The 22182-nt window shown below is 33.6% G+C and overlaps 1 protein-coding gene across 1 annotated transcript; it reads left to right on the top strand.

Annotated features, from left to right (window-relative positions):
* Nucleotides 1-11207: 11207 nt before the first annotated feature.
* Nucleotides 11208-13055, top strand: LOC131066796 ((Iso)eugenol O-methyltransferase-like). Its single transcript, XM_058001645.2, has 3 exons — nt 11208-11889; nt 12510-12574; nt 12762-13055. Exons 1-3 carry the CDS (start codon nt 11208-11210, stop codon nt 13053-13055), a joined length of 1041 nt encoding a protein of 346 aa, XP_057857628.2.
* The last annotated feature ends 9127 nt before the right edge of the window (nt 13056-22182 follow it).

The following is a 22182-nucleotide window of genomic DNA, read 5'->3' on the forward strand; positions in this document are numbered from 1 at the left end:
TAGAAGGAACTGGATCAGATTGAATAGATTTTGGACAATAGGATTGCACGTAGTACCTGGAGCAGTGAGTATAGGGAATATCTTGTGAAGTGGAAGGACAGACCAGTTGATGATTCATCTTCGATTTCTTAGGTAGAGGTAGACTGCCTTGGTTTCCCTTTGACCTCGATAAAGTGAGAGGTTCACTTTTTCAATAACCCCGGATGTCTGATGTAGGAGAATCCTTGGTTCATTGCAATCTTGCATCAACCAAAAATATTTTGCTTTTTGTTTGCAGTTTCATTTTTCCTTTTTATGTGTCCCAGTTTTGGCTCACTAGATCTTCTGGAGTTGGATTATACTTGAAGACTTGATCATATTTCTTGCTTTCAGACCGCATCGCATTTGGATCACTTTTTGGCAAGATATTGCTATTGGTTTCCATGATAGTTTCTTTTTACCGGATTGACAATTCTTTGTTACCAGTTGCCTGTACCTATTCTGGTGATCTTCCGAAACCCATTTTGAAGCTTGTAGGGCCTTGGGCATTGATTTCAATGTTCCTTGGCATTTGGTCAACCTTTTCCCATGATCTATGTTTGAACCTTTAGATTTTTCAGAGGAATCTCTTGACGAAGGCCGACCTTGTTTACTTTGCATGTTAGGTCTTGTTCTTCGCGTTTTGATCCCTTTTGGGCCGACTGGATCTTTTGGATCGATATATATATATTTGTAATTACGTATTAGAATGTAATCAATTTAAAAACAAAGTAGAAAATCAAGTAGCTAGACTGTGCATACAAGATAGATCTTTCGATTCAAGGTCCTGATTGTGACCTATTCTACTAGGCCTATGAGCCAGTATGTTGTAACCCGGTTGTGACCGATTGGATGTAATCATATTTCATGCAATAAAACTATATGTTCTACATCAATCCTCCATCATATCTATGTGTTTCCATTGTGTTACTCTTGCTAACCAGTCTAGATTGATCTCCTTAAGGTCCCTCCTCACCGGTGACTGCTTCAAAAGTTGTGTTTGCATTGCAGCTTTCCTTTGAATTTTAGAGGTACAACTACCTCTTATGATGTAAATTTTAATTTTTGGGGTATGATTTTAACCAAAAATTTCAAAAGGAAATGTAATTAACCGCCAAAATGAAAGAAATTTTCTAGTCAACCATCAATTAGCCACTATCATACAATACTCATGCAAAGACTAACATCATACAATAGTGAATATTAGAGAGAAACAAGTCTTAAATAACTCTTCACATAGAAATTTGAACATACAACATTCACATAAGAAAAATACAAAACTCATCTAGTGCAGCAAAAAGTCTAATCATATAGATAAACTACTCAAAAGTTTCCATACTCAGAATTAAACAACCAATTCAAAACCATATCTGTGTCTTTTAGAAAACAACATGAATTCTGTCTTTCTAAAAATTCCTCCCCCCCCCCCCCCCCCACAATCTTTTCATCTATTGACTATCCATCAATATCTAAACCCCCTTTTACCATTTTCAAGAAATGGTTCCTTCCAAAGTAACAGTGTTGAAAATGACCATTTTTTACATGATTATAGATAAAACAAAAATTACCAGAAGTTCACATCATTAGCACTAGATTCTACATTATAAATAGCTACCAACTTCATACTTCCTCTTCATTGGGCACTGGGTTCTGACTAGAAATTTGGTTGTCGAACATCTTTGCCTTCATCTCTTCTTTGATAAGCACATAAAGAACTGTTGAAAACTCATCCTCATCTTCTATTAGTTCCCAGGCGAGGTTAGTTTTGTCAAAGAGAATGTCATCTTGCATATTCTCAATATCTAGCTGTATCATAGGGCCCTTTCTTTTAAACACCATCTTCATTATTGTGTGAAAACTTAGATACCAGGGTTTCTTTCTGCAACTATTTCTTCTTGATGACCCTCTTTGTGATTTTTAGCTTGCCTAGCAATCTTTCCTAGTAAGGCAATAACCTTTCTATATTCCATAAAATTAGTTCATTGTTTCCATGCAAGAGCATGCATCCCTTGGATGATATTTCCTTGCTCGCTTTCTAGCCAATATATGTCAAGATCAACAACCAACAACTAGTTATAGTGAGGTAGAACCATTTTGGTAAGGAAAACTCATGATGTCAAGTATTACTTGATTAGTTCCTAAGGATGGTGCATTAAATTTTTCTGCAAAAGGTAATAATGTCAAGAATCATAGCTCATGTCACCACCTTTACTTCCCCTTAACCATTTAATCTATCATTAATTATGGTACTTACAAATCACGTTTGATTTGTTTCTTGAAAATCGTGTGTTGCATGGTCTTGGTTGACCTAAAAACCAATTAAAAGAGAACTGGAAGTCGTCGACACCTTGACATTTCCCTCCAAGAAAGTATTGAGTATCGAGGAGAAATAAGAAGTGGAAAACCGCATGGTAATCTAGTTGCCGCCCGATAAACACCAACTCTTCTTTTGGGATCGCGACATCAGATGGGAATGAAACTTGGGAACTTTGAAACATAGTTTTGACATGCCAAGGTTTCTCTGATAAGACATAAGCAATAGAAGGAAAGACCACCTATTTAATAGGGGTAGGCATTTTTGAAGAATAAAAATGGGAGGGTAACATCCTAAAATACTCAACAAATTGGAATGGAAAACTCACTCAAATAACATAAGTCTATATAGAAAATGCAATAAACTAGGCACCAAAACATAACCTTTGTGAACTAAGATTTTACAAAAAAATTGGATAATTTTAATATCTATGTTTAGTAATTTTTAGCAAACCATGACCATCCTTTTGAAAATTTTAAATATTGATTTTACATAGAAGCAAATTAAAAATAAAATGCTCTTAACTTGTTGATTTTATGAGTAAAATTTGAACACACATAAAGAAAAAGTGTTCATTTTCATTACAGTAAGAGAACAAAATTAAATCAATGATTAAATGGAAGATTTGAATAATATATTCCTTAAAATAAATAAATAATAATTATGATGTACAACACCTTAAGATCATGAAAGACCAAATCTGAAACATGAACACCAATCTACATGAAATATAGAACAACTATGCTAAGAGTAGATTCAATCAATTACTCAAAATTTCTTCTTTGATCTCCCAACTTAAAAATGAAGTCTCCAAATCCTCTTTCACCTTTATAATAGGAAAAGTAAATATAAAAAATACAACTCTAAATCATTCTCACCTTCTCCTTTCATAACTCTTTCTCAAACATAATTCCTAGACTTAAAATATTTGAAAAGCAACAAGAATGTGAAGTATATCTCCTCCATAATGTGGCACCATTTTCAATGGAATCAAGGAATTAAAGAAGGTGCAAGAGTGAAAGTGTCTTCTTAATACCTGTTCACACAATTGACACCATCCTTCAAGAAATTCCACATAAAATTGAAGAATGTCAATTAGGTCCCACTATTAAGACCTTGTCATAAATATGATCATACAAGATTCCCTCCACAACATAACTTCTCCATACACGGATGTAAGGACTCATTTTTTCATATCATTGCATGGTCCAAAAGTTTGTATTCAATGACAATTAAACACAATTTAAAAAAATACTAGATCTACGTTAAAAACATACAACAGACAACCACATGACTAACCTCAAGATCCTCCATCTTCTCCATTATACAAGCACTTTCCATGACTTTCTTCCTAAAAAACAAGATTAACTACAAAAAAAATTGAATGTATGAGGAAAATGATCATAAGTCCAAGATAAACCCTCCTATAAGTAAAACCATGGTTTTGATACAAAATGAACATAAAATGATGCATTGCAAGCACCATAAAGTTTATAATCTAAAATAGTCTTGAACAAGTGCACATGAATCTATACCCATAAATTAGAAACATAACATAATATTTCCTACATTGGCTCTATGAAGAAAGACATGTACTAATGCTCTGCAAAATGGAAGGATTAGTAAAAGCCTATTTTGATAGCCAAACACACACAAGGAAACACAAAAGACAAGAGTTAGTCATTAGTGTTAGCAAATCAAAGATTGAATACTATCCTAAGCAAGCATATCAAGAAAGACACTACTAAACAAATAGAAAGCTTAAGGAATCTACAAAAAGTAACTAAGCATTTCCATATGCTCTCTACCATGCTGGTAGCTTCTCCTTCCTTGTTCCTCTCCTCTCCAAGTTCCAAATTAGTGTAGCTCTCAACAACTTTTTGCACTATGGATGCCTTATGGAGATTCAAGATTGAAATGTTTTAGCTATGATATGCAAATGTAAAATAAACTAATTAGACATATTATGAAATGAACTAAGATTTATTTTAGTCCAAAATGACAATATATGTTATTTATGCTAAATGCTATTTCTCTAAAATTCACTATAATGTAAATGCATACAAGTTTTCAGGATCTGGATTATGAAGAAATGGGTTCTATTTATAGAAAAAATGGAGCAATGGATGGTTGATATTGAGTAATCTCAACAAGGGCCAGGATTGAATGATATTCAATCCATGTGAGGACTTTCAACCCAATCCCAGGATGACAAGTGTCAATATGGGATAGGTTGAGAGGAGAGGGAAGAAGCATTAAATGCTTGACATGACCCGAGGGTTAACTTGGGAGGTAAGGTTAAGGTTAGTTTGAGTGAATAAATTCATTATCCAAAGAATAATGCTTTTATCCAATGGATAAAATCTTGTGCAAGAGTTAGTGAGGATAACCATGGTCAAAGCAATAAATGCTTGAGGAGACACGCGGGTTACATGAGGGTTGAGTTAGGGGTCAAAGTCCCTAACCATGGGTGCAAGTGGATTTAACCATAAATGGTCATGTAAGAGCCATTAATGATCATGTAAGAGCCATTAGTGGTTTGGAAGAATTTAGAGGTTAAATTGTTGAACACACAAATCATTTAATGCTTTTCAAAGACTTTGAAGTCTTTGAGAAGTGACTCCAAGTTGCTTAGGAATGTGACAATATTTAGGGGATGGATTAGGCTAATTAGGAAGGGGTTAGAAGAATCTAGAAGGGGGTTAGGATTGCAAGTGGGTTTGGTGGGTGAGAGAAAATAGGATTTTTATTAAAATAAAATTCATTTATTTCAATAAATAGGCGCAAGTTGCATTTTTAGGAGAATGCAAGTGGGTTTGGATTTAATTATTTAAATAAATGTTTTATTTAATTTATTTAAAAGAGGAAAAGGGGATTAAATTGAATAAGTAGGATTTATTCATTTATTTGATTGTGAATTTGGTTTAATGAATTAATTAAAATAAATTGAATAATTTATTTAATTAATAGGAGAATATTTTGAAGATGAATTAATTAAATATTAATTTAATTAACTGATGGCTTAGTGGTTTTTTAATCAAATAAATAGCAAATACTCATTTAATTAAAATGGACAGATTTTTGTGACTACATGTACATATAAGATCTAAAATATTTTTAGCAATATAAAAATCAACACTTAAAAAAAAAAGAATAAAAGAAGAACAATAAAGCAGAGTGGCACAAATATATTCCATTAAAAACCAAATATCAAAGACACAAAACTAATATATTTCTAACAATAATAGTCACAATTCAATATCAAGATTAAAGAATGAACATTAAGATCAATACCTTATTTCTTTATAACCAACATTAAACCATATTCCTCTAAATAAAATATTAAACATAATTTCTATAAATTGTATATAGTCGAAAATTCTGAAAAAAAACAACTAAGATCCAAATAAATTTTTTAAATATTTCTAATTGAATAATACTTATTTAATATTATTTAATTTTAGATGCCATAACAAATATTAATCATATCATTTAAATAAAAATTTAATAAATATACAATCCTGATAAAAACATATACTCTTTTATTTGACAAGAGAGAAAAAGGAAAGAAAAGAAATTCAGTAAAAATCTCAAGGGAAAAGTTCATTTGCATAGTGAACATTTGCTATCCTCACTTGAAAAGACAACGAATCTGGAAAGATTTTAGAAAAAATGTCACAAAAGGCAGAAAAATAGGTGAAGTACCTTTGTCACCTTAAAAGATGCTTCAATACTAATAATATTATTTTAAGCTATAATATCATTTGATTTCTCACTTAGATTCATTATCTTTATTAAAAGTAGCATTAAGAAGCACCACCTACAAGAAGAAGATGACTAACATTTTTTATCTTTTTTAAAATTATTTTGCTCGCTGTCCGAGGTAGGGTATGTATGAACTTTTGAAGTGATGTAATGACAAATAATTTATACTCTTGAAAGAGAAATTACAAGTTTAAGTGCTATAGAATTAAGGTTATATATATATATATATATATATATATCATGCATTTGATTATGAAAATATAATGTACGTCTCATATTTTAAATATAATTAGATCCATCTTTTCAAGTTTTCCTTCCTTTACTTTAATCTCAACGATTACAAAACGACAGTATTAATATGAAATCTAATGTCTTAAAAATGACTATTTCTTTTCCTTCCTTTCATTTCATCTCCAGATAACATTGGTATGTGTAGATCTGCAAATTCAATTTCTTACAAAATGACAACATTGTTTTGTGTAGTACTGTAAATCATGCATAATATGATATGAAAAATAATATCAAAGAAAGACACTTAAATACTAATAATACTGTAAATTCTACACACTATTAAAAGAGATTTAATACTAATAATATTATTTGACTTCTTATTTAAATTTATTATCTTTATTAAAAGATGCTTTTAAGACATGTCAAAAAGTCTATCATGAATGAGTTAAAGTTTGGCAGTGTACATAGAAGAAGATGACTCATGTTTTATCTTTTTCTTTTCTAATTTGTTTTTTCATTTTACAGTGGGTAAGATATTTATGAACTGTTGATCATGAATTAGTTAAGTTTGTAGTGTACAAATCTCACAAGAAAATGATTCATGTTTAACCTTTTCCTTGTCTAATTTGCTATTTGAATTGGTCCTTTACTTTAGAAAGACTAGTTAAAATTCAAGTTCTATAGAATATGTGAATCTTATAATTGAGTATGGAGATAAAATATATGTGTCTCATATTTGAAATATGATCAGATTCATTCTTTCTTTTACTTCTTTACCTTTCATCTCTATAATTACAAAATAACAACATTGATATTTATTGCACTATAAATCCAATCTCTTAAAAAATGACAATCTCCTCTTGGATGCAGCTAAAGTAAAGGAAGCATCTAATCTAAACCTTCTATTAGATTCTTATGAAAAGGCTTCAGGACAAATAAGAAACAAAGAAAAATTCAAAGTTTTCTTTTTCTCCACTCCAAACCACTTACGGGCTAAGATTCTAATAATCATGGATTGCAGAGTAGGATCTCTCCCATGTACTCATTTGGGCATCCCAATAGATCGGGGACTAAGGAATACAAAATTATAGGAACCTCTAAAGTTAAAAATGGAACATATTTCAAACTCCTAGAAAGGGAAGTGGTTATCATGGGTTGGAAGACTGGTAATGATTCAAGCAGTGATCTCGACCCTACCTATCTACTTATTATCTATCTTATCTCTAACAGCTAGTGCAAATCCCTTCATAATTATGAAGATGCGAAATTTCTTTTGGCAAAACATTGAGGAAAAGCACAGAATTGCCTTAATTGTCTGGGATAAAATAATCAAACCCAAGACAATGGGGGTTTAGGTATAAAGGATCTAAAATTGCAAAATAAAGCCCTAGGGGAAAAACTAGCCTGAAAGTTTATTAAAAACCTTAACTCAACATGGGTAAGAATGCTCGCATCCAAATATTTATCAGATCAAGATCCATTGAATTTGTTGAGAATAAACAATCATCTTAAGGGATCAAGAACTTGGAACTTTATTATGTCTTGCAGAAAACTGATTTCAAACTCAGTCTCTTGGGATATCCATGATGGATCATCTAGCTTCTTTTGGGATGACTCATGGGGTGGATATCCCTCCATTGCTAATTTACTCAATATTCCAATATCAGAGCACTGGTTCAAACAACAATGGGGCGATCGAGTCAGTGACTACAAAAGAGTGGATAGCACATCAAATATTCAAAGTTGGAGGTGGAAACCGGTGGTAGGATTGCCAATCCCAGGAGAAGAATTAGAACAACTTTTAGATCTCTTGAAAGCAAGAAATATCAACCCTAGAAGAGGAAAATATACTCTAATTTGGGTAGCCTCCAAAACAGGGCAGTATAATTCTAAAGATGGCTACAAAGTCCTAGTCAATAATTCTAATCAAGAAAAGCAGGATATCCCAACTAAGCTATTTTGGAGCAGTAATATCATCCCAAAAGCAAGGATTTTTGCGTGGCTAGCATTCCAAAAAATTTTCACCCAAATGGGGTATGAAGGGCCATCGAGATGCATAATCTGTAAAGCTCAGGCAGAGTCAATGAATCACCTCCTCTTGAATTGCCCCTTTGCCTCTAAATGCTAGCATTGGCTCTATATTAAACTAGGGTGGATCATAGCTTTGTCGAATGACATTATTTCTCTTTTTAAATGTTGGCCTCTCCCAATGAAAGAAAGCACTTTAAGCCAAATAATGGAAATATCCCCATCATGCCTTGTTTGGCAAATTTGGAAAGAAAGGAATCAAAGGCTCTTTGAAAACAAAGCCAGAAGGTTTGAATCAATCCTAAACTCAATAGAAATGACAATTGTAGACAAAGTAAACTACAAAATAGCTTTCTCATTGGAGTCTCACAAAATCTTCTCTTCTTGGGATGAAAGCATTAAGAATAATTGGCTAGGAATTAGGATTCCCCCCTCTTTTGGACAAAAATCCAAATCTAGAAAGGAAGCTATTTGGTCCCCTCCAAAGCCAGGCTGGTTAAAATTAAATTTTCATGGTGCATCTAAAGGCAATCTAGGTCCTTCAGGTATAGGATATGTGATTAGAGACCACTCAGGCTCAATCATAGGGAAAATGGCTAAGCCAATGCCACCAGACAATAATAATATTGCAGAATTTAAAGCCTTGCAACTAGGACTGATGGATTGCATTAAGCATGGTTTAAGAAACATCACTGTGGAGGGAGATTCAGAGATAGCAACCAATGCAATCAAAAGGAAAAAAAACCCCAAATTGGTGGCTATAGGCAATCTTAGACAACATTTCAGAAAATTTGGCAAAATTGGAGCAATACGAAGCAAAGCATATCTTCAAAGAAGCAAACTCAGAAGCAGATGCCCTCTCTAAATTAGCAGCATAGGGCATTTTTATTCATTGGTGGGCCCAGTGTCTCAAATAGCTTGCTCATCCAGGATAGGCTAAATTTTGCAGATAGTGTCCGTTGGTTTTGGTGAGCGATAGGCATGGCTATAACTATAAGTGAGTAGAACTAGTAGAGGCTTCGTTCGTCAATTAAAGTTAAGGCTTATCTAAGGCGCTCAATTGGGGAATGACTACATTTTTTGAATTCAAATGTTTACCTCATTTTGGCAATAAAGAGGGCCCGCTAGTAGTGGCATCATTACTAAAGGCATCTCAAATCAAGACTTACCTTTTCCACTTCTCCAAAACTAGCTGGATAGCCGTCATCTCGTGTTTTAAGGCATGTGTTGTCAACGGGACAACCACCATTCAGAGTTAGGGAGATTTGGCATGTTCTAAGACAAATATTTTTCGCCACCTTTGCAGGCAAATTTAATGCAGGAAACTCCTCATTATTAGGCTTTAAAGAGAGTGCCCACCAGGCTCTTCTTTGTGTAAACTACAAGCCTTCAAAATTTCCTAGCCTACTAAAATCTTATCAGAGATTAATCTAAATTATTCCCTCCTCCTGCCCGAAGCATCTGCAATATTCAGTCATGTCTAGAGAGAAATTGTATGGGTTCATCATGAGTGTTTACCCAAGGCCTACTTCTTGCTTTGGAGCAGATACTCCTATTTCTCTATCGGCCTTGACGCGCCAAGTTTCGTTCAGGAAAATAACAGACCTAAGGTTGAAGCGAGACTTATTTATCTCAGATCCTTCGGTCATCTTGGCAGTTAAAATGATCATAGGCAGTGGGCATTTGAACAGGGAAGAATACCCTCGAGACAACACAAGTATATCATCCAGGTTCGTCGTCTCGTTGTTGGACTTGAAAATGGCCAAACAAGCCATATGGAGCCTTACAAAGAAACTATTCCCAGAGGAAATACTGCAAGAATTTCAAGAAATTCTTAACAAGGCGTTGCATGATTAAGGGGCCCCTCGACCATGTGAGAGAATTCTGTTTAATGTCCCCAGGGAGCTAGTAAAGTATTACCCTTTTTTGTTAGATCTGAAAGGTAAGGAGTTGGACAAACATAGAGCATTTGTTGGGGTGGGGCTTGGATTCCTTAAGTGGCGCCTCATGGGCGAGAATCCAGAAGAATTAGGGAGAGAGGAAGAACTTATTTCTTTTGCAAGGTTGAATGAAATTCTACCTCCTAACATGGAAAATGAGGAACCCTAGGCTGATCAGGGAAGGGGAGGTGGTGGTAGAAGAGTAGGTCGTGGGACTGGTCGCGAATGAGGCAGACCTCTATAAAGAGGTCGAGGTCAAGGAAGAGGAAGACCATTGACTCCCCTTGCCACGCCCCTGGATGAAGTTTGAAAGATAGGTGTCATATATTGGTTATGCTTTTAGACATTTTGATGGTTTTTGATGGATACTGGTGTTGTTAATGTTTTGGCTAATAGACATGTTTTAACTTTCTGTTTAATTAGTGGATTGAGATTCTGCAACATAAAAACTTATATCTGATAGTTAATTTTGATCTTTGATATCATAAACATTGATAGTCTTTTTGAAATTATGGAAGATGATGTATAGGGTTTGCTATGTTTTGAAATCTATTCTCGACAATGCAGGGAAGGGTTTCATTTCCATATATCTGATTTATGATCCCTCATCTCTCATGTATGTATACTCTGTTTACCTAAAATCAATATAATACGGCTCTGCCTTTACTGATAAAAAAAAAAATGACTACTCTTTATTCCTATCCTTTCATCTCCAGAACATTCGTATATGCAGATCTGCAAATCTGATTTATTACAAAATGACAAGTGTACTAGTGCAAATCTGAGAAGATTGGGCCCATGATCTCACATACATGAAACGTGAGGAAGCATCTCTCAATACTACCTTCATACAGTTTTTCTCTATAAATTGTGATTCAATCATTCCAAACTCTTCAACTCACATTAGGAAAATGGAAGCCCATCTCCACCTTTATGAGATAATGCTTTCTGCTGCAAAGCCCATGGCTCTCAAAGCTGTTGTATTGCTTAACATCCCACATATTATAGCTACACATGGCAGAGAAAATCCTCTCTCTGTGGATGAAATCGCTGAACATATTTCTGCCCCCATAGAAAATAAGGTTCCACAGAAGGAATACTTGTCTAGGATTCTGAGATTGTTGGCTTCTTGTGGGGTCTTCACTGAAGATGTAGATGAGCAAACCAAGCAAAGGAAATATGGGCTGAACAGTGTTTCAAAATTGCTTGTGAAGGAAGAAAAGAGGGATTCCTGCGTGCCATTTCTGATGTTGGTGACAGAGAAAGTTTATGTGGATCCTCAACACCATTTTCATGATGCTGTCTTGGAAGGGTGTCATCCCTTTATCAAAGTCCATGGCATGAGTCCCTGGGAATATGTGGGTACAAATGCTGAAGCCAACAAGCTTTTTAACGAGGGCATGGCCTGCCATACAAAAGATATCATGGCTTCTGTGGTGAAGATGTATGATGGGTTCAGGAGTGTAGGGACTGTTGTGGATATAGGTGGAGGAGTTGGCGCTGCATTGTCTGTAATACTTGCTCAACATCCACATATAAAGGGCATTAATTTTGATTTGCCCCATGTCATTGCTACTGTACCTTCCATAGCAGGTGAGCAATTTCATCATGTAAACAACACATTTTAAGCTTTGAATTGTTTAAATAGTTTGTTTGAAGTTATTCTAGCTTATTCAATAAGATCCACCTATTAGCCTGGTTTCAGATGAGCCACTTCAAGAAATCAGAACATAAAATGTTGTTTAAACTATATATATATATATATATATATATATATAAACAAACGAAGTTATTTAAGGAGGAAAAGTCTATTGTGATCCAATCCTATCAAAGAATTATTGTATATAAATTTACCATTTAAAATAGATAAATAAATTTCATTGATTGTGGTGGTTTGATGATAGTTAGATATATTATTATGCTCGAAGGCACATGTTCAATTTTCATTTAATAAATATTTTCATGAAGTGTATGTAATCTATTATTAATCTGTGTGTGAGAGAGTATGAGAGAGATCTTATATGCTTTTACCAAAGCCATATAAGAAATTGTTTTAGATTATTAAATTGTTAGAAATAAAAATCTATTATTATAAAATGTGTTTGTGTGTGTGATATAAATTATATATTGTTACATAAATAAATTTATAAGTATGTAATTTTTGTTTTTTGTTAATAAATTTGTAATTTTTATTCATTATTTTTTAATTACAGGAGTGGAGCGTGTTGGTGGAAACATGTTTGACAAAATTCCTTGCGGGGATATAATTTTCATGAAGGTAAAAGTTTAAATTGCATTAAGAGAAAACATGCACTTTAGTCTCACATGACTTCTTATCATTCTTTATTACATCTTGACAATATGTTTGTTTAGAGGCTCATAGAGGTTCTTTTATGACTTCTTCTATTTCTTTGATACATCAATATTATATTTTCTGAAAGATTAAATTATTATATTTATTGCAGTGGATTTTACATGATTGGGATGATGAGACCTGTATTAAAATTTTGAAGAAGATCTATGAAGCAACACCAAAAGATGGGAAGGTCCTAATCATTGAAGCACCACTTGATGGTTCTCAAGGAAACATAAATCGACTAGGATTATTGTTTGACATACACATGACAATCTATACTATGGGTGGAAAGGAGAGAAGTGAGGAAGAATTCAACCAACTATTTTTCAAAGTAGGATTTAAGAGCTACAACATCATTAAACTACCTTTTCTCCAAGTACTTATCGAAGTATCTAAGTCTTGAAGCATGCCTAAGATAGCATAATTTTATATGTCTTTTAGCAATTCTAGAAATATATCTATCTTAAGATATACTTTTATCGAAATCTTAAGTAACTATTTTAAAATGTTGTTTCCTTATGTTATGATGTTGAGTTGCAAAGAAAATGATGTTAAGTTGTAAGAGTATTTTGATTAAAAATATTTTTATATGAGTAAGGGTATGTTGTTTATTAGATGTTTTTGATTCAATGTTAGCATATCTTCTTTTCTATGTTTTTTTTTTTTTTTTCAATTTAATGGTGAAAATTGTATAGTTGTATGTAATAAATGGCTAGTGTATAAGTAGTATATATATTTTTTCATAAATGTTGAAAAAATAACATGGGTCTTGATTAGCTCCAACTTCCTACATCCCAAGAAACATTAAATTTCTTGTTCTCCACCTTAGATTGAAATCATGATACAAAATTGATCTTCCCCATTAAAATCAAATTTAAAAATTAAGCTAGCTTCTTTTGCATTCTCCATCTCAAATCAAAATTGTGTTGTAAAATTGATCCACATCCTTTAAAATTCAAATTCTATACTTTATACACATTTCATTCTCTTTGGATTAATTGTTTTCCATTGTCTTAATCTCAAAACAAATTTCTAAGTTGAATAGTCTAAATTATACCATATGTAATTAATTATAGACCACAATAAACTAGTCAAATCTAATCAGATTATAAAAATTAACCAAATGAAAATATGATATATTTATTTAATTAATTAACATTTAATTCAAGTCAATCTAATTATTTAAACTAATTAATTATTACATATAAATAATTACTTAAATAGTAGTGTATGTATGGTAGGTAGTACAATATTTATACAATGATTATTATATAAAAGGACATTTTTATGAAAAAAAGAATATTATGAGTATTGGCTGATTTCAACTTCTTCCATTTCAAGAACTTTCATATTTTTTTTTTTCCATATCTAGATCAAAATTATGATAATTGATCATACACATAATTGGACTTATTCTCTCCCCTTCCCATTAACATTTACCACTAATTTAAAAATTTGAACACAAAATATTTTAAATTATATACTAAATTTTTATATAATATTTGTGTTTATGTAATCTTAAAAAAATACCTTGCCTTTTTATTTTTAAGTTCTCTTTGTTGGAACACTTCAATATACTAAGAGGGGGTGGGGGTGAACCATTATATTTTTAAATTTATAAACTTTATATTGAATCACAACTAGTTAGGAGCATTAATATCATAATCATACTACAGAAGAATACATAATTCCAAATTTAGCATGGAAATCCTAGATAAGAAAAACCATGGTGATCAAGCTACTTGGATCCCCTGCCCAAATTCACCTCATAAAATGAACAAAGGATTGCAATTAGTTATGCAAGTGCCAACCTTGAAGAGACCACAATCCCCTCACCGATACGTCAATTTGCATATCAACCCAAGAGGAGTACAATCCCCTTCACTTGATCAAGCACCAACTGTATACAAATCAGAAGGCAACAACCTTATTCAAATTGTAATGCACCGTATGAAGGACCAAGGAAAAACTTGGTAGAATAACTTTATTTTTAATACAACAATTATAAATGCTAAATATGCAATACAACTTGCTGAATTTGAACCATAACTTGCACCTAAGTGTCATGTGAATTGAATGAAACAAAGGTAATGACAACAATAATGACCTCACTATTACAAGAGCAATGAAGTACCAACAAAAGAATAAAAAATTATGAGGAAATCCACCATGATGAACTTACAAGAGAGGGTGCAATAGTCAACAATGATCAGACACTAACCCAGAAGAAGTATCGAGGGTTAGTGGTTGAGCTCACCACTTACCCCCTGCATAAAGAGAAGGAAAAGGGATGAAGCTTTGAAGACCAATAGACTAGATCAAGGTTCAAAACTCCAATTTTCCTTCTCAAATTAAAAGGAACTTAACAGGGAAGAAGGCTGAATTAAAAAAATTGACATTGAATGAACAAAGAAAATGCAATGGACAAACTCCAAAAACCTTCATCAAGGATTGAGGGTTGGGGGTTTGGCTTATCTAGTACTAAACACAGGCAAACACCATAAGGTGGAATCTTGATGTCCAAAGCACAATGAACACAAAACCTTTGAAATCTAATGTTTGATGGGTCATCATCAAGGATTGGGGGTGGGGTGTTCAACTTACCAAGTTTATTAAATGGTCGAAGTCAAACCAAAAAGTTTTGATGCTCAATGTCTTGAAACTATTAGGGGTGAAAGTTTGAAAGTTATCTTCTAGGGGTCAAGGATTGAGGATACACCTTTCCACTTTGAGTAATAAAATTAAAGGGTAGGGACAATGCCTTATGTTTGATGCCTAACACCCTTAAGAAAATTTAGCAATAGAGAAAGAGATTTTAGGGTTTGGGGGTTAGAGTTGCACCTTACTTTTTTTTCCAATCCTAATGAACATCAAGGGTGAAGGACTAATCCTCAAAATTTGAAACACTTAGAAAGTTTTAATGATAAAGAGGAGGCTTTTAGGGTTCAAGGTTCAGGGTTTCACTATACATTTCTCACATATATCTTAAACTCCATAAGGTGTAGGCCCAATCCTTGAATCTCAAAATACTAAGAGAGTTTAACAAATATTTAGAGGTCTTTCATTATCAGGGTTCAAGGTTAAGGCTTACCCCTTTCAAAAATTCAACAAAAACCAAAGGGCTTAAGGCTAATCATTGAAGTCCACAACACTAGGAATAAATAAAACTTAATGAGGTCCAAGGGTAGGATCTAACCTCAATGAAAGGCAAGAAGAGGAAATGCTTATGATTTTCACAAATCTTCACTAGGGAGTCTAAATGGACCAAAACAACCCAACACTATATGAAAAAACATCTAGGTACAAGAGGAATAGTGGATGGGTTGCACAACACCACTCTTGACTCAACTGAGACTTAATACATTTATTTTAAGCCAAAGGAAATGTTCCTACATTCATCAATACTATAATGTCCATTTTCTAAAAATCGTGTGAACATTTTGTCTAGTAAGCAACATTCAAATGTAAAGGTAATCATGCAAGTACTTTGTGATTAGCACCAACATCAAGACACATAAACTACTCTAACCAATTTCATTTATAAATAATCCCTTCATAATGAGGATTCAATATGCATATTATAAATTATATATATTTGCCACAAATTGCAAGAACTAAAGTGCATGAAAGGAAATATGAGAAAAGAGAGCTTGATGTAAACTTTGATGTCCAAGCCTCTACTACCCAATAGTGGTTACTACTGGCACCTTCAAATTTTGAAAATTTAAAGCGCCTATTCACTTTCATTTCAGCAACAACGACTAACATTGATCCATGACTCATCTACTTCAGACCCCACCTTTGGTGATTAAAATCTCACAACCCAATAATCATCATGTTAAACCCTTTGGTGACAAGTTTTTTTGGCACAAATATGAGTAGGCCTATTAAGTTCCATATCTCTAGGATCGGTTTTGACACATTTTTTATTGCATTCCTAACCTCATATAGGACCTGTAGTCACATAAATATGTCCACTTAATTAAAATGAATATTTAGTATTTATTTGATTATTTAACCATCAATCAATAATTAATTAAATTAATATATTTAATTAATTCATCTTAACCCTCTTCTCCTATTAATTAAATAAATTATTCAATTTATTTGATTTAATTCACTTAACCAAATTTAGACCATTAATTAAATAAATAAATCATATTTATTTAATTAAATTTTCTCTCACATTTAAATAGATTAATATTTATTTAAATTCCCCCAAAATCCCACCTCTCACATTTAAATAAATTAACATTTATTTAAATCACCTTTATCCTCTACCCACTTGTATTTTCCTACAAATGCAAGTTGCACAACTATTTTAAATAAATCATTTATTTAAATCACCTTTATCCTCCACCCACTTGCATTTTCCTACAAATGCAAGTTGCACAACTATTTTAAATAAATTATTTATTTAAAATCCTATTTATCCTCACCCACTTGAAACCTTTAATGGTTTTCCTTAAAGTCTTCAAACTTAATGGCTTCCTTCTAGAGTCTTCTCAAACCTTTAATGGTTTCCCTTAAAGTCTTCAAACTTAATGGCTTTAAAGTCTTCAAACTTGATGGCTTCCTTCTATAGTCTTCTTAAGACTTTAATTGCTTCCCTTAAAGTCTTCAAGCCTTTAATGGTTTCCCTCAAAGTCTTCAAGTATTTTAATGCTTTATCTTCCTTTTTCTCATTTAAATAAATTAATATTTATTTGAATATTTATCCAAATGCAAATTACACCATTTAATTGAAATAAATGATTTTATTTTAATTGAAAATACCAAATTTCTCCCACTTGCATTTTCCTACAAAATCCACTTGCATGCCTAAACCCCTTCTAGATTCTTCTAAACCTTTCCTAATTAACCTAATTCATCCCCTAAATATTGTCACATTCTTAAGCAAACTAGAGTCACTTCTCAAAGAGTCCAAAGTCTTTGAAAAGCAATTAATGATTTGTGTGTTCAACAAATTAACCTCTAAAGTCTTCCAAACCACTTATGGCTCTTACATGACCATTAATGGTTAATTCCACTTGCACCCATGGTTAAGGACTTTGACCCCTAACTTAACCCTCATGTAACCCATGTGTCTCTTCAAAGCATTTATTTCTTTGACTAGGGTAACCATCATGTCCCCTCAAGCATTTAATGCTCCTTATCTCTCCTCTCAAGCCTCCTCATGGTGACACTTGTCAACATGGGATTGGGTTGAAAGTCTCACATGAATTGAATATCTTTCAATCCTAACCCTTGTTAAGATTACTCAATCTTAACCCTTCATTTCTCCATTTCTTCTATAAATAGAACCCTTCTCCTCAAGCAAAGAGGAAGCATTAGAGTATTGTTGTTATACTGACATTAGCATAGAGCTTTTTCATAGCATCACTATCTACACTTGCATAGCATTTGTTTATCATATTCAACCATCTTGAATTTCCATATGGCATCCATGGCTAGTGCTAAAAGCTAAGAGCTACATTCATGTGGAACTTGGAGAGGAGAGGAACAAGGGAGAAGCATCAAAAGGCATCATGGAAGCATCTTAGGGAGGCTCTTCTCCTTTCTTTTATTTTGTTAAACTTCTTTCATGCTTTTTGAAATCTCTTTTGATATGTTTGGAATGGTTTTTAGTTCTTTGTTTTGTTTTTATGGTTGAAACTAACTTATTAACATTGAACTTTGTTGTTGCCTTGTCCCCATTTCCATGACATCATTTGGTGAACCCGACGTGAATCAAAGAGAAATCATTTTGAATACTTCTAACTTTTGAATGTTTTAATTGACACATAGGTCATTCTCTTGTGCTTTTGTTCTCAGTTTAGCGCCTTCGCAAATTGATACTTTAGCACTATTGTCTATACTGTTGCTCTTTCATTTTAAATAACGCTTCTGTTTTCACACAGAGTAGAGCTATTGTAATAGAGAGTTGTAAGAAAATTCCTTGTAACCGAAAACCAATATTTTTAGGCTTGTAGAAGCCCATCAAAACATGCGGATTTTTCTAACTAATTATCTTTTGTGCAGGTTTTAACTAACCCCTACAATAGGATTTTTTTTTTTTTTTTTTAGCAATTTTAGCTTAGGAAATAAATTTGTTCATATTGCTAACTTTGTCTTTCAAGTTAGGATAAAATAAATTCATTTTCCTTTTGGGTTAAAATCAACTACACTTTCATTTGGAGTTTTAAAAAGAACCACATCTTTCGGTTGGAGCTCTAAAAGAGAATCACACTTGTTCAAAGTTAAAAAGAATCACAAAAACAAACACACAAAATTATTTTTTTGCAAAGTTAGGAACAAATTCTTTTGGTGCTTAAAATCGACAAGGCAAATTTTATTTCTTGCATCAAACTAAAATTCACAATCAACACTTCATTTTGTGCAAGTTAAAAAGAATCCCCAATTTGTCAAAGTTGTTCTCAAATCGATTTACTTCAAGCAAAACGTGCTCTTAATTCAGTTGACCAGGATTTCCAATTTCTAGATTACAACACATTTTTCCATTGAAGGATAAAAAGAACACCATGCCTGTTGGAGCAACATCTCCAAATAGTTAGATTACATTGCAATGACAGATTAAAAAGAACAAGTGTTTTTCGTGCTTGGCACACTTGTGCAAAAAGTCGGTCGAGTGGTCCCACTTCTAACACACACTATCCTCTCCCTTGGCTTTCGTGGTCCTAGGTGCAAGAGAAAAGTGTTAGTAACACTCAAAATTTTATCTTTTTAAGAGAGGCCTGCCAAGAGACACATCACTCTTGGGAATGACCTTGTGCGGTAAATCCTTTGAGCCGTTATAGAAATCAGGTGAGAGCGAAAGCTGTAGCCTTGGGTATAGCTGTTCCTACAGTGTAACTAGCCGAAAGGACATATGGGCCCCACCACTAGTTACAAGGCTCTTAAGTGAGTCACTGCAGAATGAACTTATATCCAAAAATATCGAACATGACTAAACACCTTTAAATAGTATCCCATCCGTTCTATTGATTGAGGATATTTGCGATATAATTTAGTGCAAGAGCATAGATGGTTTTGCTCCCAAGATACTCACCATACATATTTCCTTGAGTAGAAACATAGCTTTTTGAAAAGTCACTTGTGGCTTGATAAAAGTGGTGACTCCCCCATCATAGGGATCATCTATTTGTTATGCTTGTGCAAGACTTAGTATATCACATCCTTACCTGCCAAGGCGGGATTCATAAGGTATGTAGTACCAAAGTCAAAGAAATATCAAGATGTGGGCTAAATTTATCACAATTGGCCATTTGACCTTAGGGATAAAAAGTGTTTGAAGTGTGTTCATTTTAGTCAAGACCAAGTGCAAATTGAGTCGACTTCAGGCTTTGGAAATACACCTTTAAAAATACATCTAAAGGGTCATATACAAGTCCAAGGATTGGGTTGATCTAGACCCATACTCATTTGTGCCTTTGGGGGCAACATTCTTGTGTTTGTGTGCTTGCTTTGTTTTCTTGTCAAAGAAAAATCAGAAAATCACTTCCAAAAACAAAGTATTCATCCAACCAAACACATCAAAAACAAAGTGCAAACAACAAGAGTATCAAAACTTTATGACCATTCTTCACATCTTGCGAAAGAAGAAGCATCATTAGAATATCAAATTGAAAAGAAGACCATTAAGCTCAAAGGCTTTGTTCAAAAGGAGGAAATTCTTTTATCTAAATAGACAAATCTTTGTCTCACATAGAGTCTTTCTGCGTCACATGCGTCTCTACCTTCAAGGCAAAACAAACGAATTTGATTCAGAATCATTGAACCGCAGAGCTTTTATGCAATATAGAGCTCTGAGTTATCACAAAAACCAAGGAGGTAAGATTAATCCCAACTTTTTCCCAAACGTTTGTATCACATACAACGTAGCTCGAGAAATACCACCAACACCCGAAAGGGAAGAGGTAGAGTTTGTCCCATTTGCGACACAAAGCTTTTATTGAAGTTAAAAACATTTTCATCCATTATCTTTTTCATACATCATCACTTCATCATCAATCCGTTCCAACTCTCAAAACATTAAGAGGTTCTTGTCCCAAGATCTCTTTTTAGATATTGCTTGAATCAATCGCATCACATTACTTTTTAGATTGTTTCTACATCTAGGATAAGCTCATCCTAAGAGACACATCTACGCAGGTTAAAACTAGTTCATGAGTGAATCCTCTCATTACTAGGTAGTTCAATCTGTAACACATCTCAGATTTCTCTACACCTTATCACATCAAATCTTATCAAACAAGCAAGCAATTCAAAGAAAGAATTTCGGTTACATCTACCTTAAAAGTGCTAGAGATCTACATGCAACACAATTCACCAACCATCAATCTTTCATTTCATCAACAACTCATCATCATTTTCACACAACTTAAATAAAAGCTTGTAAACAAAATGGCCCAAACCCGATCACAATCAAGGCAATGAGAAATGGAAATGGAAGAAGAAGAAGAGGAAAATCTCAATGAATTTCAAGAATAACTTGGAGGAAATGCAAATGATGAAAACCCAAGTACTCCTACTCCTACAACAATAGAAAGGGCCCAGCATAACCCTCTCTTTAACAAACTTTTTGACGAAATACTCAGGAGCAATGCGGATGCTCACTTCTTAAAGTTCACTCAAGAAGGAGCAAAACTCCCCTCTGACTTTGATCTTGCCCAATTAAGATAGGCATCGGAAAGACAAAGTCACCATGAAGAGGAAAGAGGTAGAGATCCCATCAGATATAACATTCCTTGAGGTAACCCACCACCTCCTCCTCCAAATGAAATGGAGATATTGCGGCAACAAGTCGAGAATCTCGCCCAAAAACTTCATAGTGGTGTCAAAACTAACCAATTCTCACTCAATGACATCTGTCCCTATCCTTTTGATATGAATCTTTATATGCGACCCTTTCCATGAGGATTCGAAACACCCAAATTCAAAAAATATAGAGGAAAGGGAGATCCTCGTGATCATGTAAGAGAATTTCATTCCACTTGTCTCGAAGTGGCATATGAAGACACATACCTAATGCACCTTTTTCCCCAAAGCTTGGGAGGAACAACCACATCATGGTTTTCCTGACTACTAGGTGGCATTAGAACGTTTGAGGAACTCATCCAGAAGTTCCTAGCTCATTACTCTCATAACATTGAACACGACATCACCATGGCTGATCTGTGCAACACTAAACAAAAACCAGATGGACTATTCTCAGTATTCCTGCAATGATGGTGTCAAATGTCTAGCAGGCATTCTCTTCAGTTACCTGAATGAGAACTAGTGGAAATATTCATTTACAACTTAAACGAAGAAATGGAATTTCACCTGGATGTCAAAGACACAGACTCTTTTAATGATATGATCACCAAGGGTTTGAAGTGTGAACGGACACTCATCAAGAAAGGACTCATCAAAATCTATAATGAACCAAAGGATGGTCCTCGCCCATGCTTCAATAGTGATAAACCAAGCTTCTGGAGCAAAAACAAGAATATCGTCAATGATGGGGTTGTGGATGCCAGGACTATACA

The sequence above is a fragment of the Cryptomeria japonica genome, chromosome 3 (assembly GCF_030272615.1).
Source record: "Cryptomeria japonica chromosome 3, Sugi_1.0, whole genome shotgun sequence".
Classification (NCBI taxonomy): Eukaryota; Viridiplantae; Streptophyta; class Pinopsida; order Cupressales; family Cupressaceae; genus Cryptomeria; species Cryptomeria japonica.